The sequence below is a fragment of the Amblyraja radiata genome, chromosome 8 (genome assembly GCF_010909765.2).
Source record: "Amblyraja radiata isolate CabotCenter1 chromosome 8, sAmbRad1.1.pri, whole genome shotgun sequence".
Lineage (NCBI taxonomy): Eukaryota > Metazoa > Chordata > Chondrichthyes > Rajiformes > Rajidae > Amblyraja > Amblyraja radiata.
This window is the reverse complement of record NC_045963.1, coordinates 50511459-50534890: the sequence shown is the minus strand read 5'-3', so window position 1 is coordinate 50534890 and position 23432 is coordinate 50511459. Positions and strand designations below refer to the sequence as shown.

Genomic DNA, 23432 nt, shown 5'->3' with positions numbered 1-23432 from the left:
ACTGCTGTTAATTCAGTTACCTGTTAAAAAGCAGGACAGTGAGGTGAAGTTTTACCTCACTGCTACTAGTCATTGAAGGTTTCATTGCCTGCATGTATCGAAGAGCCTTCCTGTACTCTCCTTGGCACATCAAGGCCTGAATGATCCGGACATGCTGCCATGAAGATAGTGATCTGCTGGTAGCTGGATGCAAAATACGATCCAAGCCATTCTTAGAAAATAAGGAATAAAAAGAGAAAATCAAAATGTAATATTTTCCAACCAAAGATCACGACAGGGACATTGAGTTCAGTCAGTAGACCTAACACTTTTTTTGTGATTGTTCCTGGTTCATAATATAGTAGGAACAAATCCGATTTACCTAATGTAGAACAGTGCACCACAGGAACAGGCCCTTCAGCATACAATGGCTGTGACAAATAAGTTAAATTACTCTACAGAACATACAACAGTATAGTGCAGGAACAGGCCCTTTGGTTCACAATATGTTTGACAAATATATATTTAAGTAGTGGTTAAATTAGAGCTGGTTAAAATAATGCTTAACTGACTGATAATTGTGCATTTCACAGGAGACACTATGTAAAAGATGCTTGCAAGTTGTGGCTGGCAACCTCAGACATGTTAGTATTGCATACAAACCGTCAATGGTGAGAGACTGAGCTTTAAGAATGTTAATTGTGCAATATAGAACTTCTCTCTCTAGCTGGTCTCTGCTGCATTTGACCCACTTAGCAGCAACTGTAAACTTTCCAGTAAAAGCTTCCACAAGTCCAGTTATGAACTTAGACGAACAATATGTTATCTACCTTATTTGTTTAAACAATCACAGCAACTTCAATGTAATTCCTTCGCACACAACCATTTTACCTATTGAAAGCACACGGACATGCACTTTGGTAGTAGGAATAAAGGCAGACTATTTTCTAAATGGGGAGAGGATTTGGAAATTGGAGGTACAAACGGACTTGGGAGTGCTGATGCAGGATTGCCAAAAGGTTAAATTTGAACCAAAAGGTTAAGGTTGAAATCAGTAGTATGGAAGACAAAGGCAATGTTAGCATTCATTTAGAGAGGATTAGAAAATAAAAACAGAAATGTAATGCTGAGCCTTAAGCACTGGTCAGACCGCATTTGGAGTATTGCGAGTAGTTTTGGGCCCCATATGGATTAATGTATGATGAGCGTTTGACAGCTCTGGGCATGTACTCGCTGGCAGTTAGTAGGAAGAGGGGGGACCTCATTGAAACCTACCAAATAATGAAAAGGCCGGATAGAGTGGATGTAGAGAGGATGTTTTCACTGATGGGTTTCCACTTGGTCCAGAGGGCACTGACTTTAGAAGGGTATGGATGAAAGCAGGCAAACAGGACTAGCTTAGATGGGACATCTTGAGCAGCATGTGCGATTTGGGCTGAAGGACCTGTTTTCATTGCTGTTACTGTCTACAATTATGTAGACTGTCTACGTAACTGTCTACAATCCCATGTTTCCTTTAATTCACCTCAAATTTATTTGATATTATTTCCATTTTTTGTTTTTATCTTTTAATACCTTTCTCAATTTATAACATATCAAATGGTTTGATGAAGAGACTGGTGTTGTGCAATAAAATTGGATATAATTTGCCTAATGATCAGATTGTACTTCAACAAGGAAGCTACTAAACCTGTTACTTTCTACGTTGGTCCAAGCACAACAGTTGCTCCAGGGAATACCCAATTACCCTACTATGTGACTGGTTCTAGACTACCTAATATTGTCCATATGTTGCTTCTGACAATCCCCATTCTCACTTCACAGTACAGCCTCAGAATTTGTGGGGAAATGGCATCCCCTATGATAACCATTGGGGATCCACTGCGGAACGTAGTTCCTGAACCGCAGCAGTATGGCACCAGACTGTGGCAAAGCCTAACATTTTATAAACAGCATTGAGTGGTAAAAAAAAAGGCCAGTCTACAAAAGAACGAAAAAGTATATCAATATTAAATCAGCGTAGCCAATTATCAATGTTACTAAAAAAAATGAATAGGACTTTTAATTGCTACCCGAGAACCAGCAGGAAACCCAATGGGCCAAATCATCTTCCTTTGTCTCATGATAAAATATTGTAATTTTTTGAATATCTATAATATCCAAGCCTTCTCAATTAGGAAGAATTCTTGGTTGAGAAAGAAACCCTTAATGAAGGCTAATTGTTCAAAATGGCATTCACACTGGACTCTATTAGGAATCAAATATTGCAGCACATTCAAAGCACTATTGGCAGACCTGTCAATAAGTTCTGGACTTCTAGGTTCATGCGTGTATTTGCAAGAACCTCAAAACTGCTGACACTCCGAATGTGAAATGCTGGCATGCACATAAAAATAAAATCAGGCTATTTTTGATATTATTTTTGACGCAACTTCTTTGAGTCTTATCTTCAAAAACCCTAAACGCATTCTATGCATATTCACTTTCATTGTGGGGTTGCCCAAAGCTTTCACTGGTCTGTGACACAATGGCACAACTCTAAAATAAACCAAACATCCTTCTTTCAGAATCTACCTCATGATGTCATTATATATACACAGGTGTTCCAAAAATATTTAAGGGCATTTTGCACATTCTATCCCAAATTTACTTCTGTATAATAAGATGTCTTTTTTCATCTTTCTTCACAGCATATTAATCACTGATAACAATATTTGTTTGAATCCTAACAAAAGGGGGTGTACTCTGATCACCATTGTTTTAATTTGTGAAGGCATTCAAAATATCCAACTTCTGAATAAAGTTAAAATCTATCTATATTCTATATCTATCTATCTGTCTATCTATCTATATATACTTAAAAGTCTAATCTTGTACGTGGGTTATTCACTACCCCCCCTCCCCCCCCCAAAAAAAGATGGCGCTGATGGAACAAAGATGGTCGGGGCCTGGACTGGAGACTGCGGCGGCCGAACTGACGGAGAAGAATCCCGTCCCCCAGATTATTCACACTCCCCCCCCCCTCAGGTTATTCACCCCCTCCCCAGGTTATTCACACTCTTCCCCCAACCCCTGGATTATTCATTCCCCCCAGGTTATTCACACCTCTCGCCCGCTGCCTCAAAAAGACAGCCAACACCCCCTCCCCCTCTCTACCCCATCCCCCTCCCTGGACCACAAATTTCGTTTTTTTTTAAACCGCCATACTTTTTTTTGTCGTTTGTACTTGCCTGGCCTCACAACGGGGACCCAATGGCTCCACGGGTATTTAAAACTTAAAATAACTTTAAACAGCACCCCCCATCCGCACATGCGCAGTTGGGGGAGGGTTCCCCTGCGCCTCACAACGGTGATCTCTGGCGTCACAAGGGGAACCCCTCAGCCGCACCTGCGCAGTTGGGCCCTTTCCAAATTTTCAGATCGCCATCTTTTTTCACTTTCACCTGTACTTGCCTGACCTCACAACGGGGACACAAAGGCTCCACAGGTAAGTTTCCTACTATTTTACAAACACCTCCACGGGTCCTCTCTTCAATTTATTAACTTTAACTTAATTTCAGCTGACAACGGCACAACTTTGAACGCGGCAGCTACGCATGTGCAGTCTGGTGGAATATTGCGTTGGGGGAGCGGGCCCAATGGGTCCGCACGTGGTCTAGCAAATAAAACTCTCAGACTATGTCACCCACTACCTATCATCTGATGAACTGTGATGGTTAGTATAGATGGCTTTTAAAAGTCTGAACTCTCTCATACAGTTTTAAAAGTAAATAATTTCCACCATCTTTCAATCTCTCTTATAATTTCAAGAGATAAAAAAGTCAACTGAAGCTAAAACAGAATTACTGGTGTCACTTACCTCATGATCATTGTGATCCAAAAGCCAAAATCCTTGGATGAGGTTCACCAGCCCCACAGGTATGGCAAAAGCTGGTGGGAAGGATTCAATCGAAGATTCATTCTTGTTAGGAGCAGATGAAAGAACATCCAGCAGAAGGTAAATAGCCTTAAAATGGAGAGGTCAAGGTTCCAAAACACTACACAATGACCCATAAGCAATTATTCAGGCAATAAATAAAGTGTACGAGTTTACTCATGATTTTAGCCTCATTTAACATTTTCTTCAGAAAGGTATGTGATTGGTGAGGAGAAACATAATTCCAGATACCTGAAGTAAGATATATGCATTGGCAAGCAATAATTGAAACAAGGACATATTAACTTTGTGAAGTTTACTCCACACTAGCAAGCTGGTAATCCCATTTTGACAATTATCTTCAGAAAAATTTCAATACTATACATATTTTTCTCATCAGATTGGATATAGATTGCCAGCAACTTTGATTATCTATAGCATCCCTGGTTCTGGAGACAAATTTGATATTATACAACCTCAATGCAGTTGGTTCAACTACTTCACTACTTGCAAGTTATTGCTGTTCTGAATTAGCATTAGATACACTGAACAACATCTAACTTAATGCAGATATTACTTGCAGAATCAGTGGAGCAGAAAGGCAACACACACACACACACACATATATATATTTTTGAAGGATACAATGGCATGCTTTGTCGTCTCATCTACATTCTCCAGTAAATATACATCAAGAAGTGCCTATTAATTTAAACAAATAGGTTTAATATTTGCAACATTTCTAAAAAAAACATTTTACAATTCATAAATTAATCTTATATGAATTATAACCTTACATGAAGGGTTGATGGTGGATATTTTCCTGTCCCTCCTTCATCCTTCTTCCACAATTGTTCTATGTTATCCCCAGTCTCTGATACCATCCCATCAATTAACAGGCAGTCTGAACACCATTTGCCTCTGGATAAAGCAAAGTTAATTTAGAAATGTTAAATGTTTAGAAATGTTTTTCAAAATTACCATCGCCAATTAAAAAAATCAAAATCTATTTTTTCCTCAAAAAAGAAAATTTCCACAGAAAACAAAGGCTCAAAATTTGAAAACCAGAATTTATTAAGCACCATATAAAATCCAAGTAGTTATTCAGAAATTCTTAGGATCATGGTGATCCACATATAATTTAGAAAAAAAATTAGAAACATACTTCGACAAACGCTCCAGCTTGTGTCGCCTGTTGGTATAATAGTTTTGTATTACAGGATAATTGTAGATGGGCCTGGATAATTGCAATAGATCAGCATCATCTAAGGGAAAGGAAAATGGCATGTTAATAAATTGCACAGACTGACCAAGCAGAGCAGTAAAAAAAGTTATTTTGATTTAATTGACAAGTAGAGCCAGGATGTTTAGGCGCTAAAAATCTCTGAAATAGACAGGCAAAAAGGCATTTAAAAAAATACAAAAGGCATTTATTGCGAAAAAAGGCATAAAAAGGCATTTATCTCTACCACCAAAATATGGTTAAAAATGATAATTATAAAGGTATACTACATTCAATGACCAAAGTTGCCTGGTTGCACATAACTACCAGCATTTTTTCAAATTATCTGGTGTTAAACTATGCCGTCTGTCAGACAAAATATGCTACAGTTGTGAAAAACTTTTTTCTATCCCAGTTGAGGTCACTCCCATGCTGGGAGATGAAATATTTATTCTCATGATTCACTGCTTTCTCACATAATTTGCAAAACAGCACACAGTTGTCTGTAGAGAATATATCACTCCCTTACACTCTCACCAAATCGTTCAATTTTTTACAAGGCGTTGACTTGACTTTAGGCATTTTGACGCTTGCAGGGGTAGATCCTACAGGAGCGGGGATGCAGACCTCTACAGGCAGGCCAAGTACAAGCTGAGAAGAGGAATCAGAACTGCCAAGGAAAGGTACTCTGAGAAGTTGAGGAGCAAGTTCTCAGCAAATGACTCTTCTTCAGTGTGGAAAGGCTTGCAAGAAATCAAAAGCTACAAGTGGAAAACCCCCCGCTTCTTGGACAATTGTGTCAGCTGAGTTCTACTGCAGGTTCGATAAACAGAAACTTAACCCTGGTACCCCCACACCCCATCCCCAATCAACACTTCACACCTACTCACAGCTTGACTCCAGTTTGCAAAGACTGGACCCTTTCCCACGTACCAATCATCATTTAACACCCACTTACAGCCGGGTTTCACCCCGGTGGTGTAAATTTTCTTGTAAGTTACGTTAAAAAGGCAAAAAAAGGCTGATTTAGGCACAATCGTGAAAAGGGCTTTATCTTCCTGAAATCATCAAAAAAGGCACGAAAAGGCACTTATGGCAAAATCCTGGCTATTGATAAGCATTTTTCATAAAATATCCTGAGCTTACCTGAACCCTCAGGAAGCAGACCTGCTCGACAGAACCATAGCACAATCTGAGCATATTGTGAAAGCAGAGTGCCAACAATACGTTTGTTCATTAAGTCAACCAGTCCTGTATGAAAGATAGTTCGTATTAGTATGCTAATGGTTACTGTCACATAAAAACAGAAAGTATTCGGTGTTTAATTGTTAGTATGATTTAGGAAATTTAATTAAATGTTTCTGTGCACAAAATAAAACTTCATGTTAGTAACAATAGAAAGGAATGGCAACTGTAATAGTTAAAAACACACCTCGCTCAGTCAATTCCTGGGCCTCTGTAAGGAAACAGCTAACAATGGTGGTGAGGTTGCTAAGTAACATCTGGCAGTGCTGTAGAGACTGGAGTGTGTGTGAGTCAATGAAGTGACACGATCCATCAAAAAGTGAAATACCTAGTGGTTAAAGGACAAGGTGAGACAATCTAGAGTTAAGAATAAGGCAATCTTCAAAACAACCTTGAACAGTTTCCAGAAAATAATTCTCACATTTCATTCATTAAATTTAGGATGTCCCACTTGGCTCACATCAACAGAACCATATTTACAAGTGTTTAAGAAAGAACTGCAGATGCTGGAAAAATCAAAGGTAGACAAAAATGCTGGAGAAACTCAGCGGGTGTGGCAGCATCTATGGAGAGAAGGAATTGGCGAAGTTTCTGAAGAAGGGTCTCGACCCGAAACGTCACCAATTCCTTCTCTCCATAGATGCTGCCGCACCTGCTGAGTTTCTCCAGCATTTTTTGTCTACATACAAGTTTATGATGTCAGCTAAGTTATGAAAGGGAGCTGCCAAGCAAGCACTTGCCCCTTCCAACCAGGAAGATGCAAATAACAGGTCTCTTCCAAAACAGATATGCTCAAGGTTGACTTACACATCTCTCAGAAACTCAATATACAAAATTTCGAGTTCTGAAGAAAGATCACCAGATAAAATCTCGAAGAACGTAATGACGGACAAGGGCACACATAAGGTTTGTGCAACATGTTATGAAGCAAAACAAAATATAAACCCCTTCCTTTATGCAAAACAAAAATAAGAGACATTAAATCTTTAAGAACGTTAGGTTGCTAAAGTTATAAATGGCTTGATCCACTGATGAAATGTTAATTTGGTATTAGTCAAATAAATGTCATAAATAAGGCTATTGTTTCTTTATGAAAATGTTAAAATACCCTCCAAATATTTAGTTCCATCAATAATAGAGCATGGTCACAGGATTGTTGTTGGAGCTTAAGTTTTAATAACATGGAGCACTTCAAAAAGTATACATTACCGTTTTCTGAGCAGCTCATTTGGCTCAACTCCAAAATGGTTAGGGTCAGGGAAAATAAAAAAAAGTAAACGGAATCAAGCATAGTGATAGACAGATTGCGAAGGGGCCAAATTGGTTGGCCAGATACACAAGATTTTGGAAGAGCAGGCGAAAATGGCGAGCTCGGCAAGCTATACCTAACTTGTTTGGTCTATCACGGGTACCAATCCTCCTATCATCAAACGGATCTCTAGGAGGTGCCGTCTCAGAAAGGAAGCTAGCATCAACAACGACCTTCACAACCCTGGCCATATCTCATTTCACTCCTGGCATTGTGAAGGTCGTACAGGAGTCAGAAAATGAATCTCCAGGCTCAGAAACAGCTGCTTCCCACCAACCATTAGCCTCATATACACGACGAACACCAACTAAACTACAAACTGTCTTGGTTTCACTAGGGACATTATGTTTTTGTTTTGCATGAAGTTTTTTTTTTAATTTATGGAACTTTTTTTGTTTACTGCCTTATCTGAGTACTGTGATTACAGATCCGGTTTGCTGCTGCAAGTAATAATATCATTGTTCCGTTTCGGTATATATGACAATTAAACACTTGACTCTTGAATTCCATAGTCTGACGGTACTGGCCCATTTCTAAACAGTGAACTAGATGGTAAATATGGGTGATTTGGCAAGGTGGGGTAGATACCAGATCAACACAAAGTACGGCACCACGGGTGATCAAGACAGGCTACAGCAGCAACAGTTTGATCTGGAAGAATTTGTGTTAAGTACAAGTGAATGGCATGAAGGGTTGAGAATTATAATCCATTTTGCCAAGACATTCAGTGGTTAAAGTGCACATGCATTCCCTGTGTCCCACGAGCATATGGTGAAGACATACATTTATTGATTTTTATTTTTATTATGCAAATCTAGATGCCTCACTGCTAAATTGTTAAATTCAAAGTGGTGAAAAAGTAGATAAAGATAAACAAAGATCATAAAACAAGCTTGCCATGTTACCATTACAACTTACGTTTTAATTAAAGCCCCTATAATTTAGAGATAGAACATATCTTGGACACTCTACTTCAACCTCCTCAAACCACTTGTGCTCTAGGTGTCACATCCAGATCTATTACTCACTGTAAATCAATTTTTACCCCCAAAGTGATTTTAAAAAGCGGTTAAGGGTATAGCATACAAAATCAACTTGGATGATTAACTGTTTAGGGATAAACATGCTGAGAAATGAAATTATTTTCTTCCAGTAATAGTATAAATCTATTGATGAGATAGAACATTAAAGTGCAACCCCAAGACTAAAAAATACCAAAAGATATTCTCATAGGTGCGAATAGATCTTCAGTTGAAAAGCTAAGCATTCTAGAAATACAAGATCTGATTTGCTGCATCTGCACCACAGGAGGTTTCAAGTGGGAAAGGCCAAGTATAGGAAGTAAATAAAATTATGTTTATTAGCTGTGGACTTACAGATGTTGTCCAGTTCCTCTTTTGTACGAGTTATTTTTTTCCAGGTCCACTCAAGCACAAAACGCAGACTGGCAGCTGACCTGGGTTGTTCTTGCAATGAAGAGTTTAAAAAAAAAAAAAAAATCACAATACAGAACAAAAATCACACATTAAACAGTTAAAAAAATTGTGCACAAGCTAAAAAGGTTTTTCAGTATGCTTAAAATAGTTTAGTTCAATGAATTGCAAAAAATGTGATGTCAAATTGTGTGAAAATATCTATTGGTATTTCAGCTGCTCTCTGCTCAAATTACTGAATAGGAAGGGAATTAGTAACTAATAAGATCAATTTAGGAGATTCATGCAGGGATCAATAAGTACAACTTCAGATGAGCGAGTTTAATGAACTTAATTTTATTTGTAACACGTTCTTCAAACTATACTCAGTTGTTCACAAAGTAAAATATCCCATCTTTTTTTTTAACCTTTGAACAGTTATGGCAGTGTACTAAGTTTAATGATGCTAAATGAAACTTAAAGATTGGGTGCAAAAGCTCACAATTTATTTCTTAGCACGTACACGTATAGTTGAGTAAGAGTTGCATTCTTTAGCTTTTATTTTATTGTCTATTTACATAATTATATTGTGCGAGTGCTATTTTAGGTCGGGTTAATATGTGGAAGATAGAAGACATGAAAGCGCCAGACAACTATCCAATAATTCTTGCTGACAAGAATATTCTTTTCCTAATTATTTTCCTCACAAGATTAACATTTCATGACTAGGCCAATATGAAGCATCGATACTTGAATGAGATAATGACAACAATGGGTAATTCATGCAATCTGCCTGCCTGATATAATAATTTTCTGCAGACCAAAACAAATTTGGATAAATCATTAAGTATTAATGATTGATTGATGGACTAATGATGCAACTGTACAAGTCAGGGTGACACCCTGACTTGGAGTACTTTTTGCAGTTCTGGGCACTCAGCTACAGGAAGGATGTCATTAAATAGGGAAGGGTGCAGAAGAGATTCTCCACTACGTTATCTTGGCTTGCAGAATTGAGTTATAGGAAGAGGTTGGGTAGGCTGGGACATTTTTATTACGATAGAGTGAATGCGCAGTCTTTTTCCCAGGATACAGGATTCTAAATCAATTTCACTTGCTTTATCTAGCTTAGTATCCTAACACACAACATATTCACACCCTACAACAACAGCAAGCCATTCAGCCTCTTGAGTTCAATTATCCCCAGATCAATCAATTTTCAAATCACATTATTTAGGTGGCCAGAATACAAAGCTGCAAATGGAAACAACAGTTGATAGTCATATTTTAAACATTCACTTTCAATTCTACCCATACTCACTACATTCAATTACAAGACCATTCAATTCAAAGTAAAATTCAAATATTTAAAAAGAACTAAGCTAATTTTGTTTTAAACACTTTGATGGCTTACCTTCTGTCGTCCATTGTTTGATGCATCCGGTTATTAAACCCAAAGAACTAGATTCCACAGCTGCTGACAAAATAGCTTCAAGCTTTTCCTCCTGAAAGAGAGAATTGATATTACAATTACATTTGAACTCCAAACACCGCTTCAATTTTAAATCACTGGCTCAGTAGTCAAAAGCGTGCACCAGCATCTCAGACATACAGTTTTGTAGGCTAATTGGCCACTGTAGATTGTGTGGAGGAGTGGTAGAATCTTGGGGGAGGGGGAAGAAGGGATGATAAACGAAAATTAGTATAGGAAGTGTAAATGGATGCCTGATGTGAACTCAGTGGCCCAACAGATCCATTACATGTTGTACTTTTATAGGACTCTATGTGAATCTCACATGAAATGCAGACCAAATCAAAATGAACCAAATACATTTTATGGTCAAAAAGGATGCCAGACATTGCATGGTTTAGCCAGAGTCAGCATCCCACAGCACATAAACAGGCCCTTTAGCTCAAAGGCAACACCAAACATCAAGTACCTATTTACACAAATCCCATTTTATTCTCCCCACATTCCCAACAACATCCCACAACTCGCCTACATAGTAGGAACAATTTAAAGCAGCATATCAACCTGCCAGTCTTTGGGATGAGAGGAAATCAGAGAACTCAGTGAAAAGTCTGTATGATTACTATGAGAATATGCAAACTCAACACATTCAGCAAAGAAAGACAGGGTCAAACCTAAGTTCCCTGAGCTTAGAGCAAGCAGTTCTACAAACGTACCACTCATATTTGAAAGGCACTAATTAACTTCCAGTAATTTCAACATCCAAACCTATTGCCGAAATTAAGAAACCTATCCAACTTAAACCCCAGAGTCCACGAGGCAAGTCAGAAAGTTAACAAACATTTGTTAAATTGGAAAAAATTGATAAATGTTCCTCTATTTACCTCATTTCTTCAAAAACCTTACTGAGGGAAAAAAACAAAAATATCTCTTCTCAAACAATCAAGCTATAGAGTAGTTGCAAAAGATAATAACATTATCTCAACAATAATGTACTCAACAAGTTTGCTGCTCCGTAGGTTTATCTGTTCAAAATCGGTTTCCAAAAAGCTTATATTTTGTTTAAAAAACATTACATAGAACTTTGTTCATTTACAGATGTGAACATCCATGGCATTATTTGACTCTAAATGTGAAGAGGCAGTCAAATCAAAGAATACATACAGATTCTGCAACTAAAAATTTAATAGAAACACAACCATCATTTGTTCGATACAAAGCTATTTATTAAAAACATCATGCAATAACATTTTCAGTTATGCATATGTCAAATCTGCCTCGACTAACAGGGTACCCTTAATTTCTCTACCTCCTTTAGCCTCTTCCCTACTTATAATGCTCTAAACATATTCTCAATTGTCTTAATATCCCCATTTTGTTTGAGAGCTCTCTCTGAAAGCATCTTACTACATTGAAAATCCTATAAAAGAGAACGTCGTTATTGAATAAGAGAAAACAAAGATCACCATTTAGTTTTTCACAGAAGGAAACACATTCAATAAATCAGTCCACTACCTTTAAGTAAAATGATGAAAAATAAATCTGACAATAAGCAGTTCAGCAGTTGATTTTGAATGTTAATATCATTATTTGGCCTTTGGCCCAACTTTCCCATGCTGACTAAGATGCCCCATCTAACTAGTTCCATTTGCCCACATTTGGTTTATAACCCTCAAACCATTTCCTATCTATGTACCTGTGCAAATGTATTTTATATTGCCATTGTACCTGTGAAAAGGAGTTAAATTTGGTCAAGTTTGGTTCGTAAATTGAAATGGAGATTTACTGAAAGAACAAAAAGCAGTCATCTTTCAAGTAGAGTTTTTCCCAGCAGAAAAAAAACAGTATGGGAAAATTTTAGAAGGTGTATTTATTGATAAGAAATGACTATACCTGTACTAACTTTTCTTTGCTCGAGGTGTGTGCGACATGGAAGCTAAGGTGTATAGCTTACAGCACACACCCGCAAGCGAATAAAAGAATCTTGCCACGCTTGGTGTTTGACTTGTCTGTGATAAGTAATTGAACTTTAACACCTGCCTCAACTACTTCTCTGCCAGCTCGTTCCATATACCCACCACTAAATGTGTGAAAATATTGCCTCTCAGGTTAATACAAAACTTTCCCCGGACCATAAACCTGTGCCCTCTGGTTCTTGATTTCCCTACCATGGGAAAATGACGGCATTCACCCTATTTATTCCCCTTATGATTTTATACACCTTAATATATTATGTTATATTCAAGGATGTATTACACATAATTCCACAAATCAATGATAAAAATGTTCACAGAATGAAATCTATACTGTTTCAGGTAAGCATTTCACCACAAGAGCTCAAATGCAAAAAAACAGTATTTATCTTTTCTTTGGTGTTCATTTGTACAAATTAAAACAATGTAAACGACTCTCACTCTGTACTTACTTGTGACAGGCAAGAAGGCTGTACATCTGCTAGTCTTGGAGACAAAAGCCCAGCCATCAGGCAACGACTGTAACCATCCGGTATAGCTTCACTAAGAAAAGGGCCGACTTTCTTCAAATAATTCAATGTCTAGAAAATATGTCATCAAAAATCCTTCAATAAACTTTTATCAAACTAAACATATTAACCCCATAGAATATTTTAATAGGAGAGCTCAGAATTCCAATTTCCTCAAAGACCTGAAAGACCATGGATTGTTGACTATTGTGAATGATGACAAAATTACAAACACATTTCAGAATCTGTTCGGTAGCAGTTATATAAGCAAAGTAACTACTATCAGTATATTACATTCACAAATGTCCAGAATCAGGGATTTAAGTAAAATCCTAGATGCCAAAGAGTAACCCAAGCAAATTATACCATATTTCCTATGTCCTTATAACATAGGGGGATATTATGTTCATTGTGTCTCTACTAGCTTACAGAATTATACCATTGCCCATTAATTTTTTCTGCAACCAATATTCCCATCAACAGACCCCATACTCTACCAATGATCTACAGACTGGGCACAGTTTAGAGCAGCCAATTAATCTAGCAAGCAACACATCTTGAGGACAAAGCTGAAGCACCCAGAGAGTTATGTGGTCACAGGAAGAACATGCAAACTCAGCAGATTGGGCAGCATTGGAAGTCAGGATTGGACCCTGTGCGACAGTAGCTCTACTAGCTACACAACTGTATTGCTTTATAGGCTTTATTTGAGCAAGTGGGAGAAGTAAAATATATAAAGCTAGGATCAAGCTAAATGAATTATATGATAAGAATTAATACATTCGAGTCAATCGAGTTTACTAATTAAGGCACCAAAAATATCATTAAGTGTTTATAAAACTGCTAGGGGAGAGGTGAGGGGGAGGTCTTGATGGTTCAAATGATATAAACAGAAGGGACGAGGCCCTGCAGGCAGATTTTGAAATAGGAAAAGAAGATAAAGAGCAGAACCTCAACATTCCCTATGCCACATAAGTGATCATTGAAATTGGTGGATAGCACATATAACATGACTAGAAAAAGTGCCAAAGGGATAGTATTAGCTTCCTTGCACACAAATGCCAATTCTTGAGGAAGTGGTTCAGCTACTAGTTGGATGGGCTGGGTCTCGGAGAAGAGACATCTGTTCTCACATGAAGGTTTATTGTTATTGTGGAATTCGGGTAGAAACCTTGGTTAAGAACCAAGGGATAGAGTGGTGATAGGCAAAACAAAACAAAGTTAGTGACAAGGTAAAACTTGAAAGATATATACATATATTTCATATGGAATCTAACATGTTCTGGGACTGTGGTTCAGCTGGTTAAATTGCTGGATTCAAAAAGGAATGAATACGTAAATGGAAGAAAATAATTAGTTAGCCTGTGGACTAAGGTAGGAGACAGGGATCGGCTACATTGTTGTTAAATATAATTGAATTTGATGGGGCAAAAACCTTTCTGCAAATTAAAGTTACACTCCGATCACATCTTCATTCCAAAGGACTGACTAGTTAAATCAAACCACAAAATATTGAACATATAATATTGCAGATATAAATAGTAACTAAAGACAAATTTAAAAAAAAATATTTAAAACAGGCATAAAAGGATTAAATTATGAGGACCTACAAGACTGATTAAAACTCAATTAAGTAACATTGGATCATCTTAAGTCTCAATTTAACCCTTTTAAAATGACAATTAGGGTTGTAACTTTTTCATCCATATTACCTCAAGGTAAAATATTAACCCACTGCTACATTACTATGAGGAAATGTTCATTAAAACTCACCTCTTTTTGAAAACCAGAACCAGTTATATGAACAAGTCCAGTATTTAGCAAACAAGTTGCATCTATAAAAGTAGAGAAAATTATTTACACCATTGAAAATGTAATTTTGATTTATCTATAGTATCTTCAACATAAATTTGCCCTGCCATGTTTATTTTTGGTTCACTTTCTGCCACGTAAACATAACAAGATGGATTACTTAAAATCCCCCTCATAATTTCAGTTTAAGCCATTCACATTTTAATATTCAATAGCGATCGGAGAACCGAGAGTTGTCAGAGAGAAATCCTCAAGCTTAAGACTTCGGCAGCTAAAAAGATATTTTCCGATAATCAAAAGAAATAGAATACAAATCTGATGCAAGAGATCATAAATATGAGGCTTAACAATAAATTGCAAAATAACAAAAATGTTGTTAATGACGTGCGATTCCATAAGCAATGAGATAACGTATGTGAAGGAGCTGCAGATGCTGGTTTAAACCGAAGATAGACACAAAAAGCTGGAGTAACTCAGCAGGTCAGATAACATCTCTGGAGAAAAGGAATAGGTGTGACGTTTTATGTCATTTCCAACACATATACTCAGTTACGACAAACATAAACCATGTAAACTAGTTTTGATAGACTGGTTAATTGTGAATGGGCAATAATAATATCCCTACTGTTTCTTAGTGAAAGTCAGTTAATTTTTTCAAAAACTGACCAAGCATTGATCTGCAGTTACAGCCTAGCCAGCTGAGTATTTCTAGCTTTTTCTCTTCCTATTGAAACTTTTAGCATCGAAAGACTTTTATTTTTCAGTTGAAATCTATGGTTTGGCAGGATAATTTCACACGCTGGGAATCTGAATGCTGAATTATTCCCTGAATAATTACCTCTGCATTCAATGTCAGCAATTAATCAACTTACATTTCAACTCACATTTCATTCACAAGAATGCTTCTGCATTATGATCAGTTGTTATTGTACAGTGCACTCACCAAAATTGTATGTACTAGGATTAAAAAATTGCTCTGGTGGAGGATAAGAAGGAGGAACTCCCCGGCTAAGGCTTCTTTCAAGTACGATGACATCCAGCAGATAATATGGGAAGGTCATGTTCACCACAGCATCAAGGGACCATAATGCAAAATACGGGCAGTTACCAAGCTTCTCACCCGCTCTAGAAATAAGAAATCATGAAAATGAAAACCGGAACCAAGAGATATGGAGGCAAAGTACAATGCCATTGCTTTATCTCTTCACTGAAGCCTTTACAAAAAAAAAAAAAATATGCATTGTAGAATTTAGTTGACAAGTTAAATCATTAATTATTTGGAAACTGGATTTACTCTAACCACTGAACTTCCGAAACATGACAATTTATATTTTTGATTTCCATATGCAGCATTATTACAATAACGCTATGAAATATATACTTTAATATTTAATTTGATTATTTTTAAACATTGCAATCCAAAACATTTCAGCACTTGTAAAAACATAAAGCTCTAATGTTATTGGAAAATTTCTTAACCCAGCCTGGAATATTTAAATTCTTAACCTTCTGCATATTAACCAGATCTTGCTAACAGTCGTCACAGCTGGAGGAGGATAAATGCCATACTGCCCCAAAACCAGCATCATCACTGTCCTTTCTGTGATATCATTATTAGAAGAGCAATGACTTGTAGAAAAGGTCACTACCCCGTGGACTCCTGTGATGATGTTCTTATTTCTGGCATGTTTGACTACTAACAATCACAACAAACTTTCTTTGAGAGACATGCAAACTGATTTATTTCATCAGGGGTCCTTGATGCAACTCAGTCAAATGTGATCTTCATGTCAAAGGCAGTCACCATTTCACTTCTAGGATTGGGATCTTTAAGTTCATGTTTGCTGCACTGAGATCTGGAGCCAATTAGGTATGGCAATGTCCAGTCTGAGAATCGATGGATGGGTTATTGGTAAGTATGTACCATTTGACAGCACCATCCATGACTCCATCACTTTGCTGTTGATTAAGCAGGTAATAGGGCATTGACCAGCTAGACTAAACTTTTAAAGGGACTAGACCAACTGGGATCTGTTGGGTCCCCGTCACACGGGAGGCCTGGTCCACCAACGCAAGCCGTTCCCCTTATTCCAGCACTCGCCCATAGCCCTGCGCAGGCTGCTCAGTTCAACCTCCCTCGTTTTTAAACAAAAAAAAATGCATTTGCACTTGCTAGGGTGAGCAGAACTCAGTGTACTTGGAAAGCAACAATGTTGCAAGCAGGGCTAAGCACAGGGAAAAAGTTATTTTTTCCAAGTTTCTGCACATTTGTGAACATTTTCATAAATAACTCGGGAAATAAAGCATCAAATTTTGAGATGAGGCATCATGGCGTAAATCTATCAGAATATGTAAAAATTTCACCGTTAGCGTGTCGTGTTTTCGAGGAGATGTGAAACGCAGACGAACACACAACTAAATACACACACATCCAAGATCAGAATTTTATAAGTATACTAGACCAAGGGCAGACCCGTTGGGTCTGCTCCCCCAACGCAGCCGTTCCCTACCCGTAGCCCCCACGGGAGACGTGGTCCTCCAACTCAAGCGGCCCAGGAATGAGGTTTTAATGAAAAATGTGGACATAAACATAACGAAATCTAATGAGTGGATAGTTGGAATGGAAAGTGAAATGTCTACCGAAATGGCTGCTTCTATGGGTGAGAAGCCAGTTTATTTTTAAAATATTGGGGGGGGGGGGGGGGAGAAGGATTTGATTAAAAACGTGTAGTTAAACACGAAGAAATGTAATGAGGAGCGGATACTTAGAAAGAAAAGCGAAATCTCTACCGAAATGGAAATGATCTCGGAGATTGAGCGTCTGGATTCGGCGTGGCAATGAATCGAAGGAGGAAATGCAGCCGGCAGCCGTACATGTAAATGGATCCAATCCGATTGGACATCTGCGAGCATCGGCCATTCCAATTGGACATCTGCGAGTATTGGACATTGTGACATCACATGATGGAACGAATCAAAAGGCAGAAAGGCAGCTGGACGGCAGGCACAGAGTTTTAATAGTATATAGATATAGATAGATAGATACTAGACCAAGGGGACGTTGGGGTTGCGGGGGGGGGTGGGGTGGCCTGCGGCATCACACACACTAACCATCCCCCCCACAATATTATATTAATATTATTCATTGACTCCTTTTACCCCATCCCCGCCCTATCCACTGACGCATAGCCTCCACCTCGCAGGCGCGTCTAGAGAGGGGGGGCGGGTAGAGAGAAAGGGCAGAGAGAGAGGGGGCAGAGACAGAGGAGCAGAGACAGAGGGAGTGGGGCAGGGAAGGGAGGGGGTGGGGAGGGGAGAGGAGGAGATTGGAGGAAGAGGGGGGAGAAAGACAGAGGGGGGGATTGGGAGAGAGAGGGGGAAGTGGGAGAAAGGAGGGGGAGGAGTGGGAGAGGAGAGGAGGGGGAGAGGAGTGAGAGGGCGGACTTGAACTCGACGAGCGGGCGGTGCAGACACTGAGCGGGCGGGGCCGACTGCGAACGGGCAGCTGGAGCGCTTGGGACCTCGGAAACCTTACCAAATTACAGTGTGTTCAGCGGCTTCAGCGGCAGGGTGCTGCGGATGGCCGGACGAGTGAGAGTCGACTGCGAGCAGGAAGCAACAAAATGACTGAAGGGGGGGGGGGGGCGTGACTCGCAGCGCGTGGAAAACAGTGCCCAGCAGGCTGCGCGTTGAAAACAGGCCGCGAGGAGCAGAGCCATTGTGACTTCATCAGCTCGTTAACTTTGAAAAAGATTTCAGATTTGTGAACAATTTTAATAAATAACTCAGGAAATAATGCATCAAAATTTCAGATGAGCCGATTCTTGACATCATGGCATAAATCTATCGGAAAATGCACACATTTCACCGCTAGCGCATCGTGTTTGAGGAGATGTGAATCACAGACAAACAGCACACAAATAAAAACACACACACATAAATAAATACACACACACACACATCCAAGATCAGTTTTAATATTTATATGATAGATAGACCAAGACACTTCCTCACTCTTTTGTCTTGATGCCATCATTGTTAGTGCACTGGAACTTTAATTGTCCGCCACCATTCTAACTAGAACTACCGAGCTCTGATCTGCTCACTAGATTGTGAGATAAATGCAATGTCTGCTGCACACTGTTTACTGCGCATGCAAGTCCTGGGTTGCAGCTTCACAAGCATGGCATCTCATTCTTCATAATTTCAGCCACCTTCAACGAGATTCCATTGCCCAGTGCATCTTCCCCAACCCTTCCTCTGCCTGCATTTCTAAGAGACTGCCCCTTCACAACACTTTCGTCTAATTCACTAACCATTCTAGTTCATATGGAATCTTACCATACAACGACAGAACCTCTTCTCTTCCAACCATCCATGGACACAAAAAGAGTGTTTTCACAAGAAGCAGCAATTAACTTTAATCTCATAATTACTTTAATCTCATATACTGTAAACTAACGGAACAGAACTCAATGTTCTATCAGGGCTCCTTGCAATTTTCCAGACAATATTCAATTCTATATGTTCAGGTCCATCTGTATCAGAACTGGCTAGTGTTTCTGTGATAAAGCTCAGTTTTTTTTCTCTCCATTCTCTTAGAGCTGTGGCACACGTCTGGAAGCTCTGCATTTTACAATTTATGTTCCTTTTTACTTTTTCTAAATGCCCTAATTTAACAAATCATCTGGTAGACCTCGGTTACAGTTTATCCCCAGGGCAACACTGGCCTCAATTTTGAGATATTATTTTCTCCTTTTCACTCCTCCTCCACACCCTGCAACTTTGCTTGTTTGTTTCTCCCTTAAGCACTTCTGATGAGGGATCTTTGACCAGAAATTTTAACTGTTTTTCTTTCCACAGATGCTCTCTGATTCTAGCACTTTTTCATTACATTCTGTGAGCAGTGGTGCTTCTTACAACCGTCATTCAACAAAGAGGAACACCAATTCATCAGCAGAGGGAGAACCGTAGGTGGCAATCGGGAAGCGTCTTTGCCAATATTACATCTGTGAAGTTAATGTCAAGGAGTCAAGGGCAACTTTTATTTCCACCTTCATATCACTGCGCTGTCCCCTCTCGTCTGCTGTTGAGACAAGACATACCCTGGGATTCTGAAGAACAGATCTGGAAGCACTGATCAGGTCAGATAGCACCAGTGAGGGAAACAGAATCATCATTTAGAGTCAATGACTCTTCATCAGAATTGCAAAAATGAGAAGACAACTGTTTATGTTTGGCTTTCAAGTGGCTTGCTAGTGCAGAGATCATTTAGGAGTCAGACAAGCAGAGAAGGTTTGGAGTCACAAATAGGTCAGACCAGATAAGAAGGTAGTGACTCAGAGGGATTATTGTGACAGCCTGAGAGTCTTTATGGCTATCATTAACTTCTGCATTAGTAACTTCTGCGCAACCACACCTTGAAATTAAAACCCATTATAAATAGAAATTTGCTAAGCTTAAAAGAGTTTCATTTTAATATTTGATAAAAAAGTTTAAAGAATATAAATTTAAAAATTGTGCAGGATGATTTGTTGGCTGCTGAGGAAAAATTGAGGATAGGACTACGTGCGTGCACCACAGTTCAGTCCATCAAGTCATCAGTCTGAAGAAGGGTCTCGACCCGAAAAGTCACCAGAGATGCTGCCTGTCCCGCTGAGTTACGCCAGCATTTTGTGTACCTTCAGTCAATCAAAATACACCCTTTGTATCCTGACCAAATTCAGACAGATTGACTGTGGGTCACTACAAATAGTGGGCAAGATCTCTTTTCGTTTGATATTAAATGCAAGCATATTGGTGGTTGGAGGCCCAGGAGTGGTTGGAGCAGCGTCCGGGCGGTGTTAAAAAACGGAGCGCGGGGCTTTGTTCCACAGAGGCCCGGGAGCGGTTGGAGCAACGTCCGGGCGGTGAGTTTAAAAACGGAGCGCGGGGCTTTGTTCCACAGAGGCCCGGGAGCGGTTGGATCGCCCACTCTGCAACGTTCCATCACACTTCAAAAGAAGTGGTCTGGAGGAAGCCGCTGATTGGTGGAAGCGGACTAGAGGAAGCAGTTGATTGGGAGCAACACCAGGTTTGTATTTCTGCTTTCTGGTTAAGGGCGCAGCGAGTAGAGGGCGCAGCGAGTAGAGGGCGCAGCGAGTAGAGGGCGCAGCGAGTAGAGGGCGCAGCTAGTTGAGGGCGCAGCTAGTTGAGGGCGCAGCTAGTTGAGGGCGCAGCTAGTTAAGGGTGCAGTGCTTTTTAGTAAAGGTACAGTTTAAAGGATTAAGATTTTGATAGTGGGAGTGAGTTGATTTAATTTGGGGGTAAGCCATGTCAGTTGAGATCGGCCCCATGGTTTGCTCATCCTGCAACAAGTGGGAGATCTGGGATATGGTCGGTGTCCCTGGTGACTACGTGTGCAGGAAGTATGTCCAACTGCAGCTCCTGGCAGACCGCATTGAACGATTGGAGCTGCGGTTGGATTCATACTGGAGCATCCACGATGCTGAGAAAGTTGTGAATAGCACGTACAGTGAGTTGGCCACACCGCAGGTAAAGATTAAGGGGACAGAAAGGGAACGGGTGGCCACTAGTCAGCAGTAGGTAGGTAGTGCAGGAGTCCCCTGCGGTCATCTCCCTCCTAAACAGATATACCATTTTGAATACTGTTGGGGGACATGGCTCATCAGGGGAAGGCAGCAGCAGCCAAGTTCATGGCACCGTGGGTTGCTCTGCGGCACAGGAGTGGAGGAAAAAGAGTGGAAGGGCTATAGTAATAGGGGATTCAATTGTAAGGGGAATAGATAGGCGTTTCTGCGGCCACAAGCGAGACTCCAGGATGGTATGTTGCCTCCCTGGTGCAAGGGTCAGGGATGTCACTGAGCGACTGCAGAACATTCTGGAGGGGGAGGGTGATCAGCCAGTTGTCGTGGTGCACATTGGCACCAACAATATAGGTAAAAAACGGGATGAGGTCCTACAAGGTAAATTTAGGGAGCTAGGAGATAAACTTAAAAGTAGGACCTCAAAGGTTATAATCTCTGGATTACTACCAGTGCCACATGCTAGTTTTACCAATGTCCTTGGGGGAGTGTTTGCTAGTGCTGTCGGGGAGGATTTAAACTAATGAGGCAGGGGGATGGGAGCATGAGCAGAGAGACATAGGGGTATAAAATGAGGGTAGAAGCAATAGGTAGCAAGGCGAAAAGTAAAAGTGGCAGGCAGACAAATCCAGGGCAAAAATCAAAAGGGCCACTTTTCAACATAATTGTATAAGGGGCAAGAGTAAAAACAAGCCTGAAGGCTTTGTGTCTTAATACAAGGAGCATTCGTAATAAGGTGGATGAGTTGAAAGTGCAGATAGTTGTTAATGAATATGATATAGTTGGGATCACGGAGACATGGTTCCAGGGTGACCAAGGCTGGGAGCTGAACATCCAGGGATATTCAATATTCAGGAGGGATAGACAGAAAGGAAAAGGAGGTGGGGTAGCATTGCTGGTTAGAGAGGAGATTAACGCAATAGAAAGGAAGGACATTAGTTTGGAGGATGTGGAATCGATATGGGTAGAGCTGCGAAACACTAAGGGGCAGAAAACGCTAGTGGGAGTTGCGTACAGGCCACCTAACAGTAGTAGTGGAGTTGGGGATGGCATCAAACAGGAAATTAGAAATGCGTGCGACAAAGGAAAAACAGTTATAATGGGTGACTTCAATCTACATATTGATTGGGTGAATCAAATTGGCAGGGATGCTACAAAAGTTTTTATAGATATGTGAAGAGAAAAAGATTTGTTAAAACAAATGTAGGTCCCTTGCAGTCAGAAACAGGTGAATTGATCATGGGGAACAAGGACATGGCAGACATATTGAATAACTACTTTGGTTTTGTCTTCACGAAGGAAGACATAAATAATCTGCCGGAAATAGCAGGGGACCAGGGGTCAAATGAGATGGAGGAACTGAGTGAAATCCAGGTTATTCGGGAAGTGGTGTTAGGTAAATTGAATTGATTAAAGGCCGATAAATCCCCAGGGCCAGATAGGCTGCATCCCAGAGTACTTAAGGAAGTAGCCCCAGAAATAGTGGATGCATTTGTGATAATTTTTCAAAACTCTTTAGATACTGGAGTAGTTCCTGAGGATTGGAGTGTAGCTAATGTAACCCCACTTTTCAAAAAGGGAGGGAGAGAGAAAATGGGGAATTACAGTCCAGTTAGTCTAACATTGGTAGTGGGGAAACTGCTAGAGTCAGTTATTAAAGATGGGATAGCAGCACATTTGGAAAGTGGTGAAATCATTGGACAAAGTCAGCATGGATTTATGAAAGGTATTCATGTCTGACGAATCTTATAGAATTTTTCAAGGATGTAACTAGTAGAGTAGATAAGGGAGAACCAGTGGATGTGTTATATCTGGACTTTCAGAAGGCTTACAACAAGGTCCCACATAAGAGATTAATATGCAAACTTAAAGCACATGGTATTGGGGGTTCAGTATTGATGTGGATAGAGAACTGGCTGACAGACAGGAAGCAAAGAGTAGGAGTAAACGGGTCCTTTTCACAATGGCAGGCAGTGACTAGTGGGCTACCGCAAGGCTCA

At 39.7% G+C, this 23432-nt stretch overlaps 1 protein-coding gene across 11 annotated transcripts in view; it reads right to left on the bottom strand.

The window, feature by feature from the left end:
• Positions 1-23432, bottom strand: part of ahctf1 (AT-hook containing transcription factor 1) — a 131227-nt gene that overhangs the window by 53580 nt on the left and 54215 nt on the right. For all 11 annotated transcript variants that reach the window (XM_033025864.1, XM_033025867.1, XM_033025870.1 and 8 more), the window contains exons 10-21: positions 15792-15973; positions 14810-14871; positions 12980-13108; positions 10498-10588; positions 9048-9137; positions 6550-6690; positions 6264-6368; positions 5061-5160; positions 4693-4816; positions 4541-4597; positions 3839-3985; positions 21-211 (exon numbers count right to left, since the gene is read on the bottom strand). In XM_033025864.1, coding sequence (XP_032881755.1) covers positions 21-211; positions 3839-3985; positions 4541-4597; positions 4693-4816; positions 5061-5160; positions 6264-6368; positions 6550-6690; positions 9048-9137; positions 10498-10588; positions 12980-13108; positions 14810-14871; positions 15792-15973 — 1419 coding nt within the window. The remainder of the gene's footprint in view (positions 1-20; positions 212-3838; positions 3986-4540; positions 4598-4692; positions 4817-5060; positions 5161-6263; positions 6369-6549; positions 6691-9047; positions 9138-10497; positions 10589-12979; positions 13109-14809; positions 14872-15791; positions 15974-23432) is intronic.